Source organism: the organism of the source record quoted next, unplaced genomic scaffold (genome assembly GCF_019419815.1).
Source record: "Pyrus x bretschneideri cultivar Hongxiangsu unplaced genomic scaffold, Pyrus_bretschneideri_v1 Contig61, whole genome shotgun sequence".
Lineage (NCBI taxonomy): Eukaryota > Viridiplantae > Streptophyta > Magnoliopsida > Rosales > Rosaceae > Pyrus > Pyrus x bretschneideri.
The window spans coordinates 1,203,101-1,226,460 of record NW_025999800.1 but is presented as its reverse complement, the minus strand read 5'-3'; the positions used below and the strand labels follow the sequence as shown (position 1 = coordinate 1,226,460).

General features: G+C 38.9%; 4 protein-coding genes across 6 annotated transcripts; 1 reads left to right on the top strand and 3 right to left on the bottom strand.

The window, feature by feature from the left end:
* Positions 1-244: 244 nt before the first annotated feature.
* LOC103936845 lies at positions 245-4,241 on the top strand. The gene is given in 5 exon segments (XM_009346721.3): positions 245-466; positions 1,641-1,751; positions 3,062-3,370; positions 3,372-3,554; positions 4,083-4,241. Coding segments are annotated over 5 exon segments (984 nt in total).
* Positions 4,242-4,286: 45 nt separating this feature from the next.
* LOC103936846 lies at positions 4,287-5,591 on the bottom strand. 2 transcript variants are annotated; one of them, XM_009346722.3, is made up of 3 exons: positions 4,983-5,579; positions 4,640-4,684; positions 4,287-4,419 (listed from the first exon to the last, which is right to left on the bottom strand). In XM_009346722.3, exons 1-3 carry the CDS (start codon positions 5,456-5,458, stop codon positions 4,362-4,364), a joined length of 579 nt encoding a protein of 192 aa, XP_009344997.2. In that variant the 5' UTR covers positions 5,459-5,579; the 3' UTR covers positions 4,287-4,361. The 2 variants fall into 2 exon arrangements, with proteins under 2 accessions (XP_009344997.2, XP_048428510.1); XM_048572553.1 differs by lacking the exon at positions 4,287-4,419 and having other exon boundaries at positions 4,683-4,822; positions 4,983-5,591.
* A 537-nt stretch (positions 5,592-6,128) lies between these two features.
* LOC103936847 (protein HIGH CHLOROPHYLL FLUORESCENCE PHENOTYPE 173, chloroplastic) lies at positions 6,129-10,601 on the bottom strand. The gene is made up of 13 exons (XM_009346724.3): positions 9,769-10,601; positions 9,331-9,543; positions 8,965-9,169; positions 8,802-8,877; positions 8,538-8,673; positions 8,346-8,450; positions 8,104-8,187; positions 7,171-7,260; positions 7,009-7,074; positions 6,866-6,922; positions 6,633-6,710; positions 6,508-6,555; positions 6,129-6,401 (listed from the first exon to the last, which is right to left on the bottom strand). The coding sequence occupies exons 1-13, from the start codon at positions 10,390-10,392 to the stop codon at positions 6,330-6,332; spliced, it is 1,854 nt and encodes a 617-aa protein (XP_009344999.2). The 5' UTR covers positions 10,393-10,601; the 3' UTR covers positions 6,129-6,329.
* A 559-nt stretch (positions 10,602-11,160) lies between these two features.
* On the bottom strand, positions 11,161-21,809 carry LOC103936848 (histone acetyltransferase HAC1). 2 transcript variants are annotated; one of them, XM_009346725.3, is made up of 17 exons: positions 21,566-21,809; positions 20,573-20,884; positions 20,075-20,183; positions 19,466-19,760; positions 18,901-19,383; positions 16,891-18,746; positions 16,507-16,803; positions 16,137-16,415; positions 14,711-14,839; positions 14,404-14,604; positions 14,153-14,295; positions 13,746-14,058; positions 13,321-13,460; positions 12,846-12,924; positions 12,345-12,737; positions 12,013-12,230; positions 11,161-11,886 (listed from the first exon to the last, which is right to left on the bottom strand). In XM_009346725.3, exons 2-17 carry the CDS (start codon positions 20,767-20,769, stop codon positions 11,772-11,774), a joined length of 5,247 nt encoding a protein of 1,748 aa, XP_009345000.2. In that variant the 5' UTR covers positions 20,770-20,884; positions 21,566-21,809; the 3' UTR covers positions 11,161-11,771. The 2 variants fall into 2 exon arrangements, with proteins under 2 accessions (XP_009345000.2, XP_009345001.2); XM_009346726.3 differs by having other exon boundaries at positions 20,573-20,793.
* Between the last annotated feature and the right edge of the window lie 1,551 nt (positions 21,810-23,360).

Here is a 23,360-nt window from a genome sequence, read left to right as displayed (position 1 = left end):
GTTATGCATGTCGGTCCAAAAGTTGTCCTAAATCATTCACCCGGTGGGAATGTCGTATGTTCATGAAACCGACACAGAAGAAGTGCCAAAAACGCCCCCTGAACAAGCATTAGGGTCGACCCGTTATCCAATTAGGCCTCAAGGTAAGAAGGCTTCAAAGAGAAAGGGGAGTGCTTCCAAGAATGATAATGCAAAATATATGGAAGAACTTGTTTGCCAAGGTGAATTGATTTTGGCGCGGGAAATGGCTAAATTTGAGGCTAATAAGGTTAGAGATGAGGCAAAAGATGCAGCTGCTGAGAGATTATTTCAAGGTAATGAAAGAGAAAGAGAGCTACTTAGGCAAGAAAGGAAAGAGCTTAAAGGAGAAAGAAGGGCTCAACAAGATCGCGACATTATGAAAGAGCTTGTAGAGGCGATGTCTCCGAAGTCTAAATATTTTTGGAATTTGGAGAAAGCGGACGTGGTGCGAATGAGGCTTGCAAGGGAAGCAAGAGCAAGAGGAGATGGTCCTAGCACCACAAGATGAGATGATCCTAGCACCACAAATTGGTTAGATGATGATTTTCCATTCACGAGGGACTAGGGAATTTGTTTTTAATCGAAGCCCATAATTTTCCAATCACTTTGGGTTGTAATTTCTTATTTATTGAATAAAGTACTTTATGTTGTTTCCAATTTATTGAAGTTATTACTTTATTTAAACTAAGAGTATATTTATTTAATTTGGTAATTTATTTAAACTAAGAGAAACTTTATTCAAAGGACATAAACACACCAAATAAAATTACATAAACATACCAAATAAAATTACAAACACACCAAATAAAATAAAAAAACTCACTAAATGAACTTAAAAAACACACCAAATAAAATTAAATAAACACACCAAATAAAAACAAACACACTAAATGAATTTAAGTTTCTTGAGCTTGTTTCAATTCCCACTAGTGCTCTATCAAGTCAATTTGCGAGGCATTGTACATATATGGGTCCTGAAGTGTAGTATATCGTTGAATGAGCCTTTCATTGTAACGTTCATCCCTTTGTAATGGCTCGTGTTGCACGGGTTCTTTGGTGGCGTCATGAGCACAATATATTTGTGTTCTGGAATTGTTCATCATGTCTGGCTCATATTCATCAGCGGCATAATAATTGTACTCATCTCCCACAATCATATTGTGAAGAATGATGCATGTCATCATGATGGATCGAAGCGACTCTATATCAAACATTATGGCAACACCCCTGACAATCGCCCAACAACCTTAGATGATACCAAAACAATGCTCCACATCCTTCCTACACCGCTCTTGATAGCTTGCAAAGTGTTTTTCCTTTGCACTTTGCAGACGTGGCATTATTTTGACAAACGATGACCACTTTGAGTAAATGCCATATGCTAGGTAGTATGGCCCATGGTACTTATGTCCGTTGACCCATTACGTGACTCTTGGTGCTTTTCCTTGTAGGACATCGTTGAACACTGGGGATTGGGTAAGGACATTGAGGTCATTTTGAGCTCCTAGAACACCGAAAAAAAGTGCCAAATTCATGTATCAAATGATGCCACCGCCTGCAAAACAATACTTTTTGCTCTTTTTCTGTCCCCATAAGCTCATTACCATGCATTTGGACAGTTTTTTCCAGGTCCAGTGCATACAGTCGATGCTTCCAATCATCCCAAGGAAACCTTACATCTCGCTCTTCTTCAGAAGCCTTTGCAAGTCCCTCTCAGTAGGTCTCCGGAGGTACTCTGTGGTATAGAGAAATTCGATTGTGGAGCAAAACCTCATCAGGGACTCAAGAATAGTTGATTTTTTCCATTCTCACTATCTCATCCACTTGGTCTGCAAATGCTCTATATGCAAGCACCCGCAAAGGCAGCAGTAATTTTTTGCTCAGGAAGGAGACCCATAACACCAAAAGCATCATTCTTTTGCACAAAGTAAGAATCATGGTTGCAAACAGCAATCATGATTTTGTTGAACAAATGTCGTTCCATTCTAAAACAACGTCTAAAGTACGTATCAGAGAATGCACTGTTACGAACAAAATAATCGTCCAAGAGATCCGTACCTCGTCATTGCCTGCTTCTATCAATGTTTGCGGAATGGCTTGGGCTTGGAGATCTGAGTCACAACTTGGATGACTCAATGGGAATGTGAGACTCTTTGGCTTCTTGCTTCGTCATCTCTCATTCTATGCTCTTCATCCTCTTCCTCTTCCATCTCGTTTTCGCCCCACCTGGAGATTGAACATTTCTTCCCCTTACTTAAACAATTATTTCTCTTGCTCATCGATTTCCCACAACTTCCTTGAAGAAGACATTGTAAGAAGGAAGCAGAAACTATGAATAATGGATTTTGATTTTGGTGTGTGATTTTTTAGGATGGATGGTGGGTTATATGGAGGAAAAAGAAAGGATTAGGTTGTAGATAATGCCACATGGCATGTCGTCATTCATTAAAAATTTGATCGAAATCTATCCTCAAAGATTGTGAACAGATTGTGACACGTGTTAGAAATCTATCCTTAACGATTTTGAAAAGGTAACAACACATGGCACGACGACATTGGATAAAATCTTATCGAAATCCATAACCAAAAATTGTCTTTTCGAATAATGAAACGTGGAGCAACAAAACGATTAAAAATCTTATCTGAAATTACAAATAAAATTATTTTGTATTATTTTATAAAATAAAAAATATTAACATTTTATTGCCCATTGCCATGGCTATTCAGTTTAGAAGTGGAGATGCAAAAGGCAGTTACTGTTCATTAAAGGTAATTACTGTTCACTAAGGGAATTCAATACTAAATTATTTTAGGGGACCTTATCAACGCTGGAATTGCTCTAATGCCACAAGCCAGACTATTATAGGAGTTAAGGGACAGGTTTTAAGCATCAAGGGAAAGCAAACATGCAACCTCATCATCTTAGAATCTCTCAGCCTCTGTTCTCTCTAAACACACACAGTATAATAAGGTGGCACTTTTGCAAAGACAACTCAATCGCCACCAACACTCAAACCCATAAAAGTAAATATTGACATAGAAAAAACCTAAACCTAATTCATGGAAGAGAGTAGAAAAAAGCAAAGATGGGTCAAAGGGATTAAGTGACGATGATGATGTGGGTCAAGGAGAACTGTACTCTCCTGCTTATTCCATCAACGAGAGAAACAACAAAGCAAACCTTGATGCTAATGTGGGTCAAGGAGAATTGTACTCTCCTTCCCATGCCATCGAAGTGAACAATAGCATAGCAAACCAAGAACCATCGTCGCTGCTGCCGTCGTCACTGGGATTGGGTGTGGCTGCAGACCATATAAGGTGGAACTTGGAGGCAATCAAGGACAGACTAGTTGGAGAAGCTGGCAGCTGCTGCTGTTCCTGCTGATGCTTTGGACAGTGCACGCCACTTCTTAGAGAGTGTCGTCAAAGATGTCACTGGGGCTGCGCATGGAATCACCAAGGATGCCTTGCACCGGATCAGAACTCATCTTGTTGACATTCTACCCTCCCTGTCTCCTGAAACCACTAACAAGGTCTCTCTATCTCTCATCTCTTTGATACTTAATTACTTACGAGTGTTTTGTCATACCAGCGATGGTGGGAGGGTGAATGAAATCGAAACTAGGACCTCTCTCGAGTTAGAATCATGCTTTGTGAATGTTATGGTTACTCTTCATAACAAGAGACTCACGACTTCAAACAAATGTTCTCTTGCAAAGAACAAATACACATATCGTCGACGGTAATAAATATGAACTGAACTACATATTCAGATAAAAATAATATAATCTTAACCCATAGTCTAGATTTACAGTCTAGTAATACATCATATATATTGCTAAAGAAAACATTTTTTTTCTTTCAAATGAGTAGTACTCTTATTTGAACCGTAACACCATCAAGCTATATAATTGAGATCTAATTTGTGCTAATTTGTTTAAACTGTTTGCATGATAATGTTGAGGAGAAAGATCAGAGAAATATGTGTGTGTGTGTGTGTGTGTGTGTGTGTGTATTGCAAGTATAATAAAGATAATCTCATTTACTTTAAATGATGACAGATGGTGGATGAGGCAGAAAGGGAAGCTAATAATATTGGTGGAGGTCGTGGGAGAGAAGATGAGAGGAAGAACGAGGAAGGACGCCATAGAAGTAGATGCCTCGCCCACTTCCTCTGTGTTTTCTACATCATGGCTTTGATGCCTCTTGTATCTAAATAATACAATGTCTGAGTAAACATGCATAAACTCTCATCCCCAAAAATAAAGAATTTTTCCTTTCTTCCTTGACAAGGAATGAAACTGAAAGCTATACAGTTTTCTGGTTTTCGAAAACTAAATTTAAGGCCCGTCGTCACCATCTTTAATTAAATTGCAAATATCTGAGCACTCCACCAAACTGCAAAATATCAAATTTTACAGAAAAGAACATTAGAATGGGGTATTATTTACAGATACAGATGTTAGATCGAATACATGAAACATATATATGGTTGTTGATGAGGATATGATAAAGCTTTAATGCCTTTTGTACAAATGTTTAAAGAACATAAAAATAAAATAAAAATGGTGACCGTTAATTCTCAGTTGCAGAATTTAAATTGAAGAGGAAAATGTACCAATATTGCCGGCTTCTAAATCCTTGCTTGAAAACAACTATAGGCCTGCGGCATGACAAGAACATCAAACACCAAACGTAACGGCATACGATCTAAGAAAGGCAGGGAAAAAAACACATATCTAGCTGATCAAGCAAGAAAGCAAAATACTCGAATTCTGAGTCATTCCTCTTTGCAGACAAACTGCAGTTGAATACGAGGAAGAAAAAAAATTGTTTTTGTGATTTTAGTGTTAAGCGCGCATAAATTGTTAGATTGCAATTTTCATGTGGAATGACTCTTTACAGTTACGGCCGAGCATGCCTACTAAGAAACATAATTTAAAAAAGAAAAATATTTGTACCTCCTGACATTGAAGGGGCCTTCACCAGGTGAGCCCTCACCACCTCTAATGCAGGTGGTGACGCACTTAATTGTGCAAGACTCTGCCTTTCTCGACTTTGGTCTTTGAATCCTCGGTTTCTTGCAATCCTTGGGCAAAGCACACTCTCCAGACAGTGTCTGGGGAATATTTTCTAGAGTCTCAGATTGCTCAGGAGACTCAACTGCACCGGCGGAAGCTAAAACTGCAGCAGCTGCAAGAAACCCTGCAGTTGCTAAGAGAAAGCTTCTGCTTCTGCTTCTGCTTCTTCTGCTGCTGCTGCTGGTGGCTTGGGAAGTGCTTCTGCTGCTGCTGCTGCTGCTGGTGGTGGCTTGGGAAGTGCTTCTGATGCTAATACCATTGGCATTGTTAATCTTGTTGGCGATGTTGATTTTTTCAAGTTGTGGTGGGATTTTATTGAGAAGGAATGGAGAAGTTGGGACATAATAAATTAGCATGTTCTTGTACAATTCTGGAAGCAGTATTTCTTTGAGGTAGCAGGTTCATTTCAAGCCAAAAGAGACCAACTGCATGCGATGAAAGGATTCTCAGATTTTTCTTATCCATTCAACTTGTGTGTGTGAATCTGTGATATGGGGTCCTTGGCCAAGAGTTGCTTTCCTCTGCTGGCTATACGTGTCAACTATTCTAACCTCAAGATATGTGTTTAGGTGGGTAATCTTGTGTGTGACCAGAATATAACTTTATACTCGTAATTCGTTCACGTGATCAGACAGATGAAGAGATTTATATTTTTGATTGTATAGCAGAATCTCTTGTTTACCATGTGAGAAAGTTGCAGAGACTCACTGCCGCATTGGGATGTTGTGCTTTTGGGATTATATTGCGGTTGAAATTTAAACTCTTCCACCTAAACCCTAACCTTGTTTTTCCAGTTTTCACGTATAAAGGCATTGTTTTTTTTAAGTTTTAACAAAAAGCTCACGGTACTGTTCACTTTAACGAAAAATCATATTTTTACACTAAAAAATCAATTATAGTATTATTCACTTTACTCTTTATTTTGTCCTTATCATTAAAACTCAAAGTTTTCAAACCTTTTTCATTAGTTTTCCTTTATTTTTTTACCTTCCATTGAAAGGAGGGTATCAAGAAATTCCTCCTGTGTTAATCAGAAACTGAGCTTTGTAATTAAGCATGTAATTGTAGTGCTTGTTATATACACGTTCGACCCGATTCATGACAACGAACAATTCAAACCCATCTGGGCATCTACACATGAATTTCAGCACGAAAATGTTGGCATGTATGCAGCTTTACAAATGTACTCTTATCTTAGGAACATTAGATCATCCTTGCTCCCCGCGATCAGGTATTCTTCTCTAGAGCGGACAACGCCGGTGTCAGATAGTTATTGGCTTTGTCAGGCAAATGCGCCACCTGCAGAGGGAGTTCGTAGAAACGAAGTGGTTACAAGCTTATATTTGTCATACATATTTGTTTTCAATATACAGAATCTAATGAATCGATTTTACTTGGTCCTTACCAGCTCGTAAAGTTCCTTTCCTTGATCGGCAACGTATTCATAACATACCTGGAAAAGTTTCAACATCTGCTTAGCATTATGTCAGTTGAGAGTAATATAGTAACAGCAAAAAGATTTTCACCCACATCAAAGCTTTTGTTCCTTGCAGTCGAATCATGCAACGCCTTCACGCAGATATCAGCTACATCGGCACAGCTGATCCCCTGATTCACAGATGCTAGTTTAGGTTAGATGTTCAATGATGTCATATAGAAACCAAAAGATAATCTCTGTTTTAATCTAGTGAAAAGTGATCGAGGTGATTTCAATTAGTACTTAGTAGATGTAGCAAAACTTTTAATACATCGATCATTCTAACCTGAGAAATTCTGTTTCCTTGATCGAATATGAGAGCGCGTTGTCCACCTGGTTCTTCCTGTATAAACCAAACCGATTCTCATCAGATAGGGGGAAGACCAAAATGTAGCGGGGGAGTCGAGAATTGTAGAGTAAGAACTCCACCTTCAGGGGACCAGGACGAATGATTGTGTATCCAAGCCCTGATTTTCGCAATGACTCTTCCCCAGCCTGGAGAAATTTCAACAGTAAAAGAATTAGCAAAGTTACAAACAAAAAGAAGGTAACCTGTTCACTGAGTGACAAAGAGAAAGATAAAGAGCTAACCCTCTTGGCTTTAAGAACCTGCTCCCTTCTATTAGGTTCTATTCCTGATCCGGTACAAGAAACTAAAACGAAGTCCGTTTCTTGCCCAGTCTGCAAAACGCGTCCCATTATCACATTCGGTTTAAGACTGTAAAATATTATGCAAACCTAGTCTCTGTATACAACTCATACAAATAATCATGCATGACCATTACTCTACATATGTCATCACTAACTAAACCGTCCATTCCATCTCATTAACCACACTTAATGGATAGTTACATAGCTTCTCATTGCGAAAATCCAGAAGAAAACATCAGTATTATTTTTAAGCAAACCATTGATGAAAAAGGATTTATAAAAACGGTTATTTAACTTCAAGGTCAGAGTGGTAGTTGTTAATTAAACGATTCACCGAAAAATTTCTTCAAACTCGGACCGTCAGAAAATGGGTTCATTCGTAGAATGATCAGTTTTGAAAGGGTTTGACTTTTGGTTTATAACTCATTGATGAAAACATTGGCTCTCATGGTAGAAATGTGAAAACGGGGAACCATTAGCAAGAATCGCAAGCATACTCAAGGGACTATGAGTTCTATGTAGATATTCACTCTGTTATGGTTAAAGCCTGAAAGCGTCGAGCAAATTTTTCAGCATTGAGATTTTCAAGTGGTGTTGTAGGAGCTCACAGAAGACTTGGCACAAAACTGAGCGTAGCGGCGTTCTAAGATTCATACAGCCGACCCTACTTAGTGGGATAAGGCTTTGTTCTTGTTTTTTGAGATTTTCGAGTGAAAATGCATAAACGTTTAGAAAATACATGCATGGGAGGGAGTCTATCTGGTCACCAAGAGTGAGAGAGAAATTCTTGGTAACAGAACGTGACCTAAAATAACCAGAAATATAGAACATAAACTGATATAACAATCAGCACAACTCAAATTAAAGACTTACTGGCAAAGCTTTTATGTATTCTAGTATAAGCGTAAAACTTCTTGGGTCTTGCTGCTGCACTCCTGTACGTCCTTCAACAGCTTTCTGTGCGAAGAAATATTAAGTAGATTCAGCAAAGATGCAAAGAAATGTATTCATCAAACAGACAGAAAAAATAATTTACGTTGTTTTTGGATTTGAGGAAAACATATGAAACAGATTCGTCGACTTATCTCACACACAGAAAGCAGAAACGTACAAACCTGTCTTCTGGGCTCAAAACGCAGGGTTAATGTATGTACAAGGAATGGGTCTAGTGGTGGATCATCTGGTTTCACAGGGCGGAATGATGAAAACGGTACTCTGACCTGCCAATTACAGAGTAATAGAATTAGTGACAGCATATATTGCAACCATTCCACAAAAGAAACAGAGATGAGAAGAGAGATCCTTACCCTACAAAATCCTGCTTTTGTGTTGAATCTAGAAAAGTATAATTTACTTTGAGATGTATCCGCCGAAGGACCAGCTTCAAGAATTAATATGTAAGATCTTCCATTCCCACCAACAGAAAGAACTAGACCTTCATACCTGTACATTGAAAATATAGATTACATAAGCAAATAAGCCTTCACAGTTTAGGCAATGGATGTTCCGATAAAGAATCTATCATAACCAGGTCTTAAGAAACTCTATTTGAGAATGCAACTATTGCTTACCTGTCAAGGGTTCGACCCAAAGGAAGCGAAAGCTTTTTAGAAAGTTCAACATACCCTCCTCTGGTGAAAACATATCCTACATACAGCAAGAAATAGAGTGAAAAAGGACTAATTAATGCTTCCCATTTAGAATCTCAAAACCCCACTATAGTAGTTTCTTTACCGGAGAAAACAGCATCTCCGGTGAAAGTGAATTCGAACTTGGCGTCCATTCCTCCATCATACTTAGACGCAACCACATCCTGAAAGTAAGTCCCCTGACGAACTTCCCATCCATCCACTGACTCTGGAGTCTTGAACTTTACAAGGGTAAGTTTGCTCTTGCTACTCTTTCCTGCTCGTAACTGTGCCATTTTGTTGTTATAGTCCTGCAACGCAAACAGTCAAAAGATTCACACAAGCAACTCTCGGAGGGCTAAATTCAAATCCAACATTGAACCAACACAAGAACTTAAAGGCATCAAAACCGAAACAGATTACTAAATGTCAAAAAGGAGCATTTCAAAGATATGGACAATAAGGATCACACCTGGAATGCTTTGGTGAGGTTGTAGACCCCTCTTTGATCAACTCTGTAGAGGTCTCCACTGATAGTAGAGCGTGCAGTAGCACAATAGATAATCTTGTTACAGTCCTGTACCGCTGCGTATAGGGTAGCAGGATCACCCACATCCCCGGTCACAATCTCAACCGATCTTGGCAACATCTCCACCACTTCCTGATCAGCATTCCTCACCAGCGCCTAATTCACCATCACACAACACATTAAATACAACAAAACCTAAATCGCTCGTAGCTAAGTTTGTTAAGAGTATTAAACCCATTAACAGAAGTTCCGAGTTTGATTCCCCCTTCCCCAATATCGCTTGTATCAAAACAACAACACAAAACAAAACCAAACCCGAAAACCAAATGAAAAAACACACAAAAAGGTCGAGAATGTAAAAAATTGGACAGAAAGAAGCACCTTAACAGTGTACCCTCGGAGCATGAGCTTGCGGACCACTATCCGGCCGATACTCGAGGTGGCGCCAACGACCAAGACGGTGGTGTTCTGGGCGCCGGGGATGACGAACTCGCACATGGGTCCTTCCCTGATGAGCAGAGCGTCAAGCGCGTCTCTTTCGTCGGGAAGACTGGTTCTTGAGATCTGCCCGAGGCCAGAAAACTTGCGCCACACTTCATCGAACAGCTGGCGCGACCTCCTACCGAGCCCGACCGGGTTCACGTCCTCCAAATCCAATCCCAGCTGCTTCTGATTCTGCTTCTGCTCCTGCTGTTCTTGGATTTGATTAATTGGGGAATCACTTTTCTCCTCAGTAGAAGCAGGATCAACTGTTTTGTTCTTGGTTTTGGTTTTGGTTTTTCTTCCGCCGCCATTGTTGGTGGGCTCGGAGGAAGGTCCGGCGGCCCTGGGAATTAACAACGAGCGGTTTCCGGCGGCGATTGTGAAGTTTTGGGAGTTGGGTTTTGGGATTGGGAGAGAAATGGGCCTCCGCCATTGGTAATAGTGAGTGATGTTATTTTTACCGCCACTGCCGCCGCCGCCATTGATCAAGCTGGTGCTGCTGATGGCTTTAGTGACGGCCATGGTGGTTTTAGCGCCAACGAACAGAGCCTTTCGCGAATATTCAGATTCTGGTTTTTGCTGTTAATTTCATTCTATTTTGTTGTTGGATAATTGCTTTTATTTTTCTAATTTGGTGAGAAAATCATGGAATAAAATTAAATAGTTGGAAAATGGGAAAATGAATGGTGGGAGTTTTGAGTTGGACATATCGGAAGAAGGTGTGACAACTGACAAGGATTGAGATTTCCAGCACATACCACATATCCACACACACACACACATAATTTGAGGTTTGAAAGAGAGAGCTGCTCATGAGACAAAACGTGCCACGTTGAGGACCCTTTTCCCTTTCATTTGGGTACTGCACACTTGCCCTTGGGTTCATCGGAGTAAACGCACTGTCTCACGTTTTAATTTTTTGATCCGATGTCGATTTTGTGTTTTAATTGTCACGCAATTTAACTTTTTCATTCAACACTATCTCACCGTGTTTATGTTTCTCACATATCAATGTGTGATTAACTTGAAACACAATGATATTTGTAGCACACAGCATAATAGGCTTTAAGAAATTCTTGAGAAGCCAAAACGCCAAAGCAAACCCTGTTTACTGCAAATCTTCTTGTTTATGTCCATTGATTCACCGTTGGGTTGCTCAATCATTTGGCTGAAAATATATCGTTGATTAATTCAATCATCTAGCGGAAAACAGGAGAGAGTGCAGGAGAAGGGGGAGAGAACCAACTGAATTCCGGTTTTTGGAGAGAGAGAGACAGAGGGCAATGTGAGTATATCGTATGAGTACGACTAAAGAGATCAAATTTATAAACTAAATTATAAAAAGAGAGTATTATTCCTTCCATGGATAAGAACACAATCTACAAACAGAAGACCAACATAACAAAGGGAGAGACGGGGCAAAAAACCAAGGATCTGAAACTATCTTCCCTCCCACATTTCTTCCTAACAAACCATTTTAGATAAGATTATACTACACTAGCCACTTAAATAATTGCATTCCACAGTTTTACACCAGGATAAAATCAAAGAATCACCAAATCGAGCCGCACTGAGACACGCATCACTATCTGCTTCACTCGCACGGGGACCATAGTTGGCAGCTGTCGAATGGAGCGCGGGCACTGGTTGACAAACTCCAACTTTCTTCCTCTTAGGGAGACTTAAGTTGTGAAGATCAGAGCCAAAAAATTGTTCCCTAAAAAGAGAAAACAAACAACATGCTGTACTGCAAAATGCTTATTCCCTTCTAACCATCTAGCCCCACTTTTGCTGTCACCGCCTGGTTCCCACTAGTGTGTTAGCTGAGCAGAAGAAAACTATTGTCCCCGTCGGTATTTTCTTTGTTCTCCAAAACATCTGTTTCTATATGTACAATTTGGTCACCCAGAACTGTTGTGTAGCTCAGCAGCTCTCTGTCTCATCATCTCCATCACAGCGGCTCTTCTTCTTGAATCAGACTGCTGCTGCAGTCTCCTCAAATGCTCCTTCAAATCTCTGAAAACATACATTTATATAATAGAATCAACGATATTACCCTTAAGAGGGAGGGAGGGAGGAGAGGAAATTAAGAGAGAGGAGAGAGAGTCGAATGTCATAATAGAAGACAATTAAATCACGAACCTGCAACGCGGCACATGGCACTCGGATACTTTGCAAGCTCGAGCATGAAGTTGAAGAAGATACCACATTTTCTTACAGAGAACACATCCTCCAGATGCACGGACTTTGCATTGAATTCCATGGCGGAAAAGTCCCTTGACCTTACGGCAATTGGGGTACTGACATTGTGCAGAACGACACTGTGATGCATGCACCAAAAGATCAAGCATTTTCCGAAGCTGCCAAATTGAAAACAGTGTTATAAGAACCACATTGGCATCCTAGCCTTTCCTCCAGTAATACATCCATGTTCAACACAAATCTTCAATTATGTAAACACAAATATAAAGCACCTGTACAACTCGCATTTGCCTAGCTTCTTTGTTTTGTGCATCGCGATCAGCGATGGATGGATGATTTGTCAATTTATGATGATGATCTACACCGCCTTCCTTCTGATAACAGTTATTGCATACATCGTACTCAGGGCAAACTTCACAACGCCAGCCTTGACCTGTTTCAATGTCGAGATGACATATATTGCATGTTGTCACAAACGCAGGAGCAGTCGGGTTATGAAGATGGTAAAGGACCATCATAGAGGAATGTTTAGCCCGCCGTAAAGTATCATACTGATAGTGATTCCCTTGACAAAGACTGAGAAATGCCTGTCTGGTGTCAAAGAATTCACTCTCAAGAATTTCGTCTTTGTCCTTTGTATCCACAGGTACATCAGTAATTTGAAACTGCAACATATAAATGATGTCAGTACTAAGTAGAGTTTTTCTGAAAAAAGTACAAAGATCTTGCAGAGCCATGAGAACTGAAGCTAGAACTAAGGACAATTCACATACAGGACGCAATTCATGCTTTTCCCTCTGATTGATAGGGTGCCTCTCTCTTTCTTCCCGTTTTTGCTCTGCTTCATAACACCTGCGGTTCCATGTAAAGTAATTAGAACAAAATCAATTGGCAAACCTTATTCCAAAAAAAGCTAAACTTTGATGTTAAATATTCAGTGAGAAGTATAAAACAATATATTCAGTAAGAAACTTCTAGTGTAGACAAATGCAGAAAAAATTCAACTTTCTGAACTGAGAAGGTATAACGGTCAAACTGTCTGCAAATTCTAACAAAACCCTGAGCAACAATACCAGAACCTTCACCCATTCTTCTCTAAACAAACCATAAGCACAATTTAGTCACATACGAACAAGCAATAAAGCATTATACATGGTAAAATAGGTAATAAAAACAAAATTTAATACAGTATTAGGAAGCTCTGCAGGGGAGGGAAGTAACAGCAGAATGAGGAGTTCAGAATCTTACTTATCACAAAGCTGAAAATTTCTGCATTGAGTGCAGGACCAACGGTTTCCTGATACCATTAGTATACAACAGTGAGAGCATGCGTATTGCAAATGAACCATGATGAAATCCTCCTTCATTGGCGAAATGGTTTCACCAAGCTGAGGGAACATAAATATAAAAGTCAGCAAAAAAGATAAAAAATTATCTCGAATTCTTTTTTATCAGTTGTACAAAGTGCAATTAATCTAATAAAAATCTCATCCTATTGAACAGCTTTCATATATTAATTTACAAGAAGACTTCAAACATTATTCTTTTACGAAGACTGATAAATACTAAAATAAATTGAAAACCCTGAACTTAATAGTGCAAAAAACTCTGAATATCTAGCCGAAAATCCACCAAGGGTGAAAACAATAATGCAGTTGAAAGACTAAAATTACTTTGTGCATTAGTAGCAGATCCTTTGACGCATTAGCAGAAAGATCAGTTTGACCAGATGCTTTTAGAGCCCTTTTTGTTATAGTCTTTTTGGTCGATCCTTTCTTATTCTGTTTTCTCCCATCCTCTTCTTGACGCATCTGATAAATCAGATCCTCGGCTGCACCAGGCCAGTAGTCACCATCAAAATAGGGCAGCCTAGCTGCAGTGACTTTGGCCTTGCATTCAGCTGTGGTTACAAAGAAATGGTCATATAGATTAGTGAGTTCAGCAACAATGCCTTCCTTGGCAGCTTTCCTAAGCATTGCCAAATACCTGAAACAAAACAGAGAGATAATAAAACGTAAGAAACAGGATAATTGATTCTAGAAATAACTGCAACACAATTCACAAAATTCTATAAGCTCACCATTCACGAAGCTTATCAGATTTTGGTGTTTTCTGAATCTCCGGATGACAATATAGAATATAATCTTCACCCTTCAACGGAGGGCAAGCCCATATATAGCAGCTTGTAAACCCTCGTAGCTTGCAATATTCAAGGTATCCAATCTGAAAAAGGGAATGCTAAACTAAGGCCAATAGTTCCAAGAGAACATATCAAACAAAAGAAAACACAGATAACATGAAGAACAAGATCACTGAAAGCCTAAGCCTCACCAGAATTTCATGATAAACATAAGTGCGGAGAGCCTCTCCCGTCACCGCTTTAACCTCGGGCCTGAAATACTTAACAGAATCCAAGTATGAAAGATATACACGCCGCTGATTCGGAAACTGGCTTTCAGCTCCAAATTCTTGAACATACATGCCAAATAGGCATACTTCTACACCTTCAATTTTCTGAAACAACAATACAACCTAGAGGAAAATATGTAATTAGCATATTGGAACCTTTCCCTGTTACTCTAAAGCAATACAGTTTTAACCATTTTCATTATCAGTTAAACATTGACCATCTTCCTACCTTAGATTTATATGGGAACTCTGTTGGATAATTTTCTTCCTGAAAAATTTCAAGAAACCGCTGCTTTACTTCCAATTTTTTGTCAACCGATGAAACAACCCTGATTACAAGAGATTCTGCCCCAGGAACCTTGTAGCACAAAGGAAAGAAAAAAAAAATCAGCCAATCACATTAAAAGGAAAAACCTTTCCAGTTTTCCACTTTCGAAAGTCACAATACTTGTTTCAAAAAACCATAAACAAACATTAATTCATAAATCAAAGTTTCTTTCAATTCTATGGTAACTTTTCCTAGAAGTACATTATCAAATATATGTTTCTATTTTTTTTGGTAAGAAACATAAGTTTATTAGAAGTAACAGAAAAAGACAGGGACAAGGTGTCCACTGCTCTAGCTAGAGAAAGTTAGCCAAAGATTTTAACAAAGACTGAAAAGCTAAGCAACCGAGATACATGGTAGCATAGTAGCATACCAACAAAAGCTAATGAGCAGCTAAATTTCAATCATACAATATACAATAGGCTGAAAAGAACTATCCCTAAATTATGGAGCCACCGATGCCCAAAAATGAAACACTGTCCTATAGAAGATAAAACTCAAGACCACAAACAATGCAATTATATACTTCTATTAGGATTAGACGTTGTAACTGGTCCTGCCTCCAAGTCCTTAAGGGGAGCGGCCTCCTGTAAAAGTTTACGAAAGGCATGGAAACAAGGCTTCAAACGCAAGCCCTAATTTGGCATATGGATCATGTTTGGTCTACTTGGAATCTTGGGTAATTGGGTTCAGTCTCAGTCGGCCGTTACAGAGGCCCTTGTTTCTGTTCAATATATTATGACAGAAACTAATTTTGGTTGGTTAATCCAATCAGTTCATCATTGGTCGGCAAGTATGATGGTCCAAATGATGATCCTTCACTAATAATGAAAGGCAGTTCGTGGCAGCAGCTAAGACGCTTATGTCCGGGATTCATGTATTGGGAAAATACAGCCATATAGTGAATTATGTTGGTAAAAGATAATTTGATACTGGCGATTCCTGCATGGATAAATCCATGGTCACTAAAGAAAGATTTATGTAGGTTCATGTAATTGCGTTCTCCAAAAAACATGTTCTTTTCCGTAGCATTGTGTGATGCACCTCAACTCTAGGTGTGATATGGTGATACCTAAGGCCGCCAGAAATGATTCTTAGAAGCTTCGTAGTTATACTGGTAGTTTCTATGCTCTTCCTTTAGTTTTCCCCTTCACTTACCTTCTACAATCTAGACCAATCAAAAGACAAAACTAAACAGTAGACTTTCTATCTATTATTCCTTCATCTCCTGAACCAGAATACTAACAGCATAAGAGAAAAAAGCAAAAGCATCATGCAGTACTCTATCCCTCATAGCACTTCAAATACATAGTACTATATAAATCACCTCATCATAACTTTTTCCTTGTTGCCTCGCCCTCTCTTGTCTTTCCACCTTCAGTTTCTTAAATAACCGTTGCTCTATGTGGTCACTTAGTATTGTCTTCGGCAAATCTTTGGCCCCGAGAACAGCACTCTGTGGTAAAGGTTTACGCTCTCCCCTTTCAACCTCTTGTATATAACAATTAGGGCAAGTGTATTCAGCTTGCCCACCATCATTCCTTCGGCCATTAAACAAAGCACAAATTTGATGTTGCCAAGCTTCGCATTTGTCACATTGGACCCACTGCATATAAGGAGGTGAACAGCATAAGATTCACTATCTAGAACAATCAAACTATCTAACAAAAAAAATTGTTCCAGCAAAAAGAACGTACCCATTCTTCAGTCTCCTCGTCATTTTTCTTCTTCTCTAGCCTTGCCTTTGGAATGTTAGTCCCATCAACAACTATCATGTCTCCACGAGCCTCGTTATAGCATGGAATACAGAAATAATGTCGTGTGTCACCAGCCCCCATTGTATAGTACGTTGCATTGCGCTTGATACGAGCACCACAAGGTGTGCAATATATTGGCGGTGGCTCAAATGTAAGCTTCTCAACTGCACACAACTGACAGGAGTTCTCACTCATGGCATGCTCCATTGCTTGATTCTTCTCTGCCTTTGCTTTGCTCTGTGAAAATAAATAAATTAAATATAATAGTGAAACCAATAGAACAATGAGAGAAAGGTGGGAAGGATTGCCAATCCATTGACTAACCTGGCCAACCCACTGCCTGAGACCTGTAATGTGGGCCCTAACTTGCTCCGGAGTGAACAGTTCAGTCATTGATACCCCCTTTATTTTAGGCTTCCCAGACTTGGTTCCAGCTGCATTTTCCACAGTATGCGTAGCATTTTCATGTTTAGCTGGATCAGTTTCTTTCTCATGTTTGATGTTTTCTTGCTTAGCTAAACCAGCGGACTCATTATATGAGACAGATTCACCATCATGCCTTGGATTGCCTTTATCCTCAACACTATCCTTCATCTCATCAACACTCCCTTGTCCAGAACTTGAAGGAAGTTCCATTTTCACTTCTGCAATCTCAGACTTGAGTGGCATAGAAATCTCTCCATGTTGGTAATCCTGGATCTGTAAATCCTGGGGTACATGGGGTTCAATAACCACAGAAGCTTTTACTGCAGAACTAACACTATCAGGATGAACAGGTTGAGAGGACTGCTCTATCTTCATGCGTTTTATAGAAGGTTGCCTGTCTTCAGAAGTTTCAACAGCCGTATTTGTCTTCAAAACCAATCTAGCTGAAGTGTCTTCTCTATCATAGGCTTTACACGATCCGTTTGTTGAATTCTGCAAACCAGAATCAGAAACTTGACGATTCTGTGCCTTATTCGGATGCGTCAGCAGAAAATTCCTAACAGGAGGGCAAACAGGGCAAGCTGGGTCCTTGCATTTCTTGTTATGATCAACCAATTTCTTGGTAACATGACAACGAGGATGTGGGCATTGAGGTAAATTGCATGTTACCATGTGCTTCAACAGTTTTTGAACAGTTACACAATTAAGTTCGCGACATTTCCCTTCACGGGCTGAACAACAACGAGCATGGCGCAAGAACAAAAGCCATCTCTGTTGATTTTTGAACTGTTTCTCCCGATTGCCATTAGAAGATCCAAAAACAGCACTCGATGAATTGGGGGGACGAGATGTGCTTCTAGATGAAATTGTTTGAACAGCATTTGGTCCTTCTGAAGACAAATTATTACATTGGGCTTCATCTTTCCCAGATATCCTCTGATGGAAATCTTCCTGGAGATGCTGCTCATGGGAAATGTTGACCTGTCTGTGAGTCCCATCTTGTGACTGAGGATGCCATTGATCCTGCAGTACTGGTTCTGATTGAGCTCCAGCAGAAAGAGAGCTGAAATCATTTTGAGACTCTGCAACCAATTGGTGAGGATGCAATATCTGTTGCATTTGCTGGGAAGTTTGAGACAACGAAGAGGAGATACCATGTTGACCGGATGGGACATGCTGAGCATTCCTCAACCGATCATCAGCAGGGTGCTGATGGAATTGGTTATGCATCTCTGATAATTGGAACTGCTCTGTACCTTGTTGGTGCATAACTTCACTATGGTGGTCCACACCATGGTTTGCTTGACTACTTACATCAGGTGTGATCTGAGAATGACCAAAAGCATCATTGTTTAACATATGCTGGGACTGCTGATTTTGCTGCTTCTGTTGACGTTGTTGGTGACCTAATTGCTGCTGCTGTTGATACTGGTTAGGTTGCTGTTGATACTGATTAGGTTGCTGTTGAAATTGTTGCTGTTGATGAGACTGGAACATACTATCTCTTGAAGATAGTGTAGTTTGGAAATTCATCTTTTCCAATTGATCAAGTTGTTGAGGCTTTGCATGGACATTTTGCTGGGCACCATGTATATTTGACTGACTATTTATAAGGGGAGAGATGGCCTTGGACATGGGTGTCGAGCTGACTGAATTCAAATTCTGAGGATTCAGCATTGACCCAACAGAGGTCGCAGCACCATAGTAGTTTCCAGGCCCAAAAGAATCTGCATTACTCACTCCATAGCTATCACCTGGTAAATACATGATTCATTGGTCAAACATTTACCTATTTTATGATAGACTACTCAAATAAAGTCATAACCTGCAAGTGTATAGACAAACAGTCGACTCATATATGCATCTATACTGTACATGCATGTATGTGCATGCACACAAAGAAAGTACCTTGCATTACTGGCCGCTGATGTTGATCAAAGTGCTGTTGTAATGGTTTGGAAGAGTTAGCAAAGGGTGTTGAGGTTAGATAGCCCTCAGAAGTGCCAGGCTCATTAACAACTGGTACACTGTTCGCAAATCCCAACCCACCACTTAGAGCCCCATTTGGCAACCCATATGATTTCTGCTGCATGCCAGACCTTATTCCACTATTCATTTGGCTGCCAAGGCTATGAAGTATACGGCTATTTTGACCACCAATATGCTGCTTTTGCTGTTGTGGTTGTGTTACCATTGAAGAATCAACAGTAGAGAACCCACCTCCATTATTAGAAGAATCCAAATTCATGAAAGACTGATTATTACTGCTACTAAACCCAGGGGTAGGAATCATTTGGCTAGCCATTCTTTGCACACCCATTGATGACATGTTCCCTCCAGTACCAATGGAGAAACTGGCAGGAGACTGCTGATAGCCATTAGACATAGAACCTACAAAAACAAATTTTGTAAGAGTAGTTTGAAGCAGCAGTTTGAGTAATTTGGGGAAAAGATGATACAACTCAGTTTTTACCATCAGATCTATTGAATGAACCGCCATGTATGGCACCAGTGGGCACCAGGTTTCCTGTGTTGACTGTAGTAGGCGCTATGCCAGTACTACCTCTAGCGGTGTTCATAGAAGCATCCATGGAAGAAGTAACCATCATATTTGAATTCCCATTGTGTGACATACCGGGTGTTGGTATCATCGTACCAGCAGGAGAGGAAGAATTAACAGCCTGTTGATACTGTTGGCTTTGATTTGGGGGTCGCTTACTAAAATGCTGCAAACGACTCCATAACGTTTCTGGGTTCATATAGTCGTCCTGAAATAGGATTTGCAAACAACAGAATCATAAGCGTACTAAGATGATATCCATTTCATACAGAATAAGAATAAGATCAAGTAAGAACATTATCACTATATACATGTATAGTGAGTTTCAATAGCTGTCAAGAAATCAAAAGGTTAACCAGCATATTTGACTTCAAATTAATATCAAAATAATAATGCTTTAAAAACAAAATATAAAAAATTTAGCTGTTTCAATAACATTGAGAAAAGAGAGGTAAAAATATCTGTCTAAATAGGCTAAAGGAGAAGTGAATAGAGAAACAAATAAAAAATAAAATGAGAAACCTTGTCCCGAGCACTTTTCAATAAACACTCATCCAATTTTTTAACAATCTCCCTTAACTTCATGTCATTCATTGGCTGGTGAAGTGATCGCTGCTGTATCATTTGGCATCTGAAAAGCACAATGGTAACATCAGTATTTAGGTAAACAATTGCTCTAACATAAAGAGACGAATGTTATATATGAATTAACAAAAGTGCATGCTAGCACAACTATATCCTGTTAAAAAAATATATATGAAAAAAGAAAACTAAAAAACAAAAAGCAAAAGAATACTTTCTTCATAAAAATAAAAAAAAATTATGTCTTTTGATTTTATAACATGTCTTTTGATTTCATACGGAGGTAAGCAATATCAATTATACATGTTAACAATTAATAAGGAATAACATGCTTCGCAAAAAAAGAACAAAGAACAAACAAGTCAGCTGAGACATGCTAACAAGCAACTTGCTGCCCATATAAATAATGGTAGAACACCAAAAGGAAATGCATCTTACATTCTCTCCTGCACAATTTGGCGTGCCTTGATAAGTTCAGGATCCATGTTGGACATAGCACGAGCAGGCCCACCTAAATTTTGCATTTGGGGAGCAAGGGCATTTCCATTATGCTGGGAGAGCACAGGCATCTGAGATCCTGCCTGATTGGGCACTTGCCCCGATATCTGTCCTGACATGTGTGTCTGCACATTCATCTCCTTTATCCTTTACCACGCTGACTGTAACTAGCAAGTAACGCATAACTTAAAAACAAAACCTTTAGAACTGCACCGCCAACTCATGCTTTAACCACAACAAACTCCCTCCATACTGTACATACAGTGACAAAACAATGAATCATGTAATTTGGTCAACTAAAGCACATAATCATGAGTCTACTTAAGTAGGAGAAATAGCACAGACAAAAAACTAGTAGCGGGGAGGAAAAAACAAAATTACCAACACGATGACCACATTTTGTATCAATATAAAACCATTCAAAAATGCAAGTGAATTTAAGGAGAATCGCTTGCATTTTTCACTCAAAGTTTTACCACTTGGGGGTTTTAGTAGCAGAAAACCAAGTAAAATAATTAGGATAGCACAACTATGAATACAATGCAAAACAATTCTGCAAAATGTGAATCAAATTAGTATACCAAATAACAAATCTTTGAAAATGATAAATGACTTTAAGCAAAATCGACCACCATTTTCACATAAACTTTGTAAATTTCGCTTACTACAATTAAACACCATAAAGCAGTCAGATACTGAACTTGTAAGAAATGAATAAGACAATCAATCAGCAAAGGGGCAAAGGGGCAAAGGGGCAAAATTGGGGCCAGGGAAGATCGCAACCTAAACCTATGCAATCAAATGGGCAATTGAGTAATTCAGCAGTCAACAAATACAAGCTGAATTCCCAATTTCACAATAATCAACCCAAGCATACTCAAATCAAATCGAATCGAATCAAAAATCGAAGCAAACCCTAGGTGGCACACGAACCTGATAGATAAGCGATCGGAGCTCAAAATTGATAGAGGGCTTTGATAAAGCACGACCAGTTCAGTCGACGACGATCGGCGATTGCGAGATACAGAGAGAGAGCGAGCGAGAATAGAGATTGGGATTCAGAGAGAGGGAAAGTCGGTTCGCACCGCCGTCCCCAAATGATACACCGCACGTGCGAATTGACACGGAGCAGAAAAGGGGGTCGAAACCGAACACGAAATTACGACGAAAGAGGGAGAAGGAGGGAGGTGGAGTAGGAGAAGAAGAAGAAGAAAAGCGAGAGGAAGTCGAAATTTTGAGGCTTTTGGGTTTTTGGGGCTCAAACGAGTCAAATCTCAATTGCTCAATTGAGGGTTAATTTGCTGAGAAATTATACTAATTTAAAATTTGGGAAATTTTTTTTTATATGTTTATGATTTAATTTACCAAAATAATTGAGTTAATGACACAAACAGGACGACATAAGAGACGCAGATGGAGATAGATAGATAAAGAGAGAGAGAAGCAGATGGGTGTTTCCGAGTCCACTCCATTGAACCAAGCTATGATTTTACACAAGTGCCCCTGTTTTCATACACATTTTCATCAAAAATGATATGTTATCCTTTCATTTTTTTTTTCTCTTTTTATGGTCTTTCGAGGTACAGACCGTATAATGATATTTTTCTTCTCAATATTGGATTATGCGTCTTGTTCTTCGTGCTCCTATAACCATAAGCCTAAGAATTTGTCTTTTTATTAGGAAAAAAAACATAAATTCAAAAGCAACAAATAATTTAAAAGATGGTTACGAGCTTAAGTGCATGCTTATGCGCGTGTAACTACGCACTTAAACATGGTTATGCATGCGTAGGCGCGCATGGTTCATATATATAACAATAAATAATAAGATTGTATACTTGGAAAGATTTGGATTCATTCACAATAATAGTTCAATCTCACATTCCATCCTCATAAAGAGAAACTTATTTTAACTGTAACAACGGTATGTTTACCTATACAAGAATGAGTATTGATATTATTATTTTTTGAACGAAATCTATCATCTACGCTAAGGGAGAGGAGGTGGATTTGCCTCACAATGGGTTAGTAATAATGTGGTTCAAATTCGCCTTCGACGAGAATCGAACCTAAAACCTCTTACTTACAAATGAAGATGAATATTATTAGACTGTAGTACTAAGTGACAGTATTAATATTATTATGAATCCTTACTTTCATTGTGCTTAATTAATATTATTTATATAATTATTATGATTTCTCACTTTTTGACTTGGGTCACATTATAATACGCAAATCTACAAGTAAAAAATTTAAATTTGATTGATTATTGCGAGCTAAATACAAAGGTAGTCATCTTCACTTGTGAGTGAGAAGTTTTAAGTTTGATTCTTATTAAGGGTAAATTTGAACCATATTATTGGTAATCCATTGTGAGGCTTAGTCCACTCCCCCTCGTTTAAATAGTATTATTTGTTAAAAAAAATACATAGGTAGAGAGAGAAAATGGGTGTTTCCTTATTCTAGTCCATTAAAACCAAGCACAGAAATAACAGAACGTTCTTGATTTATCCACAATTTCAAAAAAAAAATTTATATTATCCTTTGATCTTATAGTTTTTTAAACTCTTCCAAGCTTGGTTTAGTGATCTTTTTTTTCTTAAAAATTAAAGATATTTTAAAGTCTAATTTTTATTTTAACTGGGGTAAAGAAATTCAAGTCACATAATAAAATTGACGTAAGGATATAGATCTAATGGTAATTGACATACCTCGACCTAGAATGTCA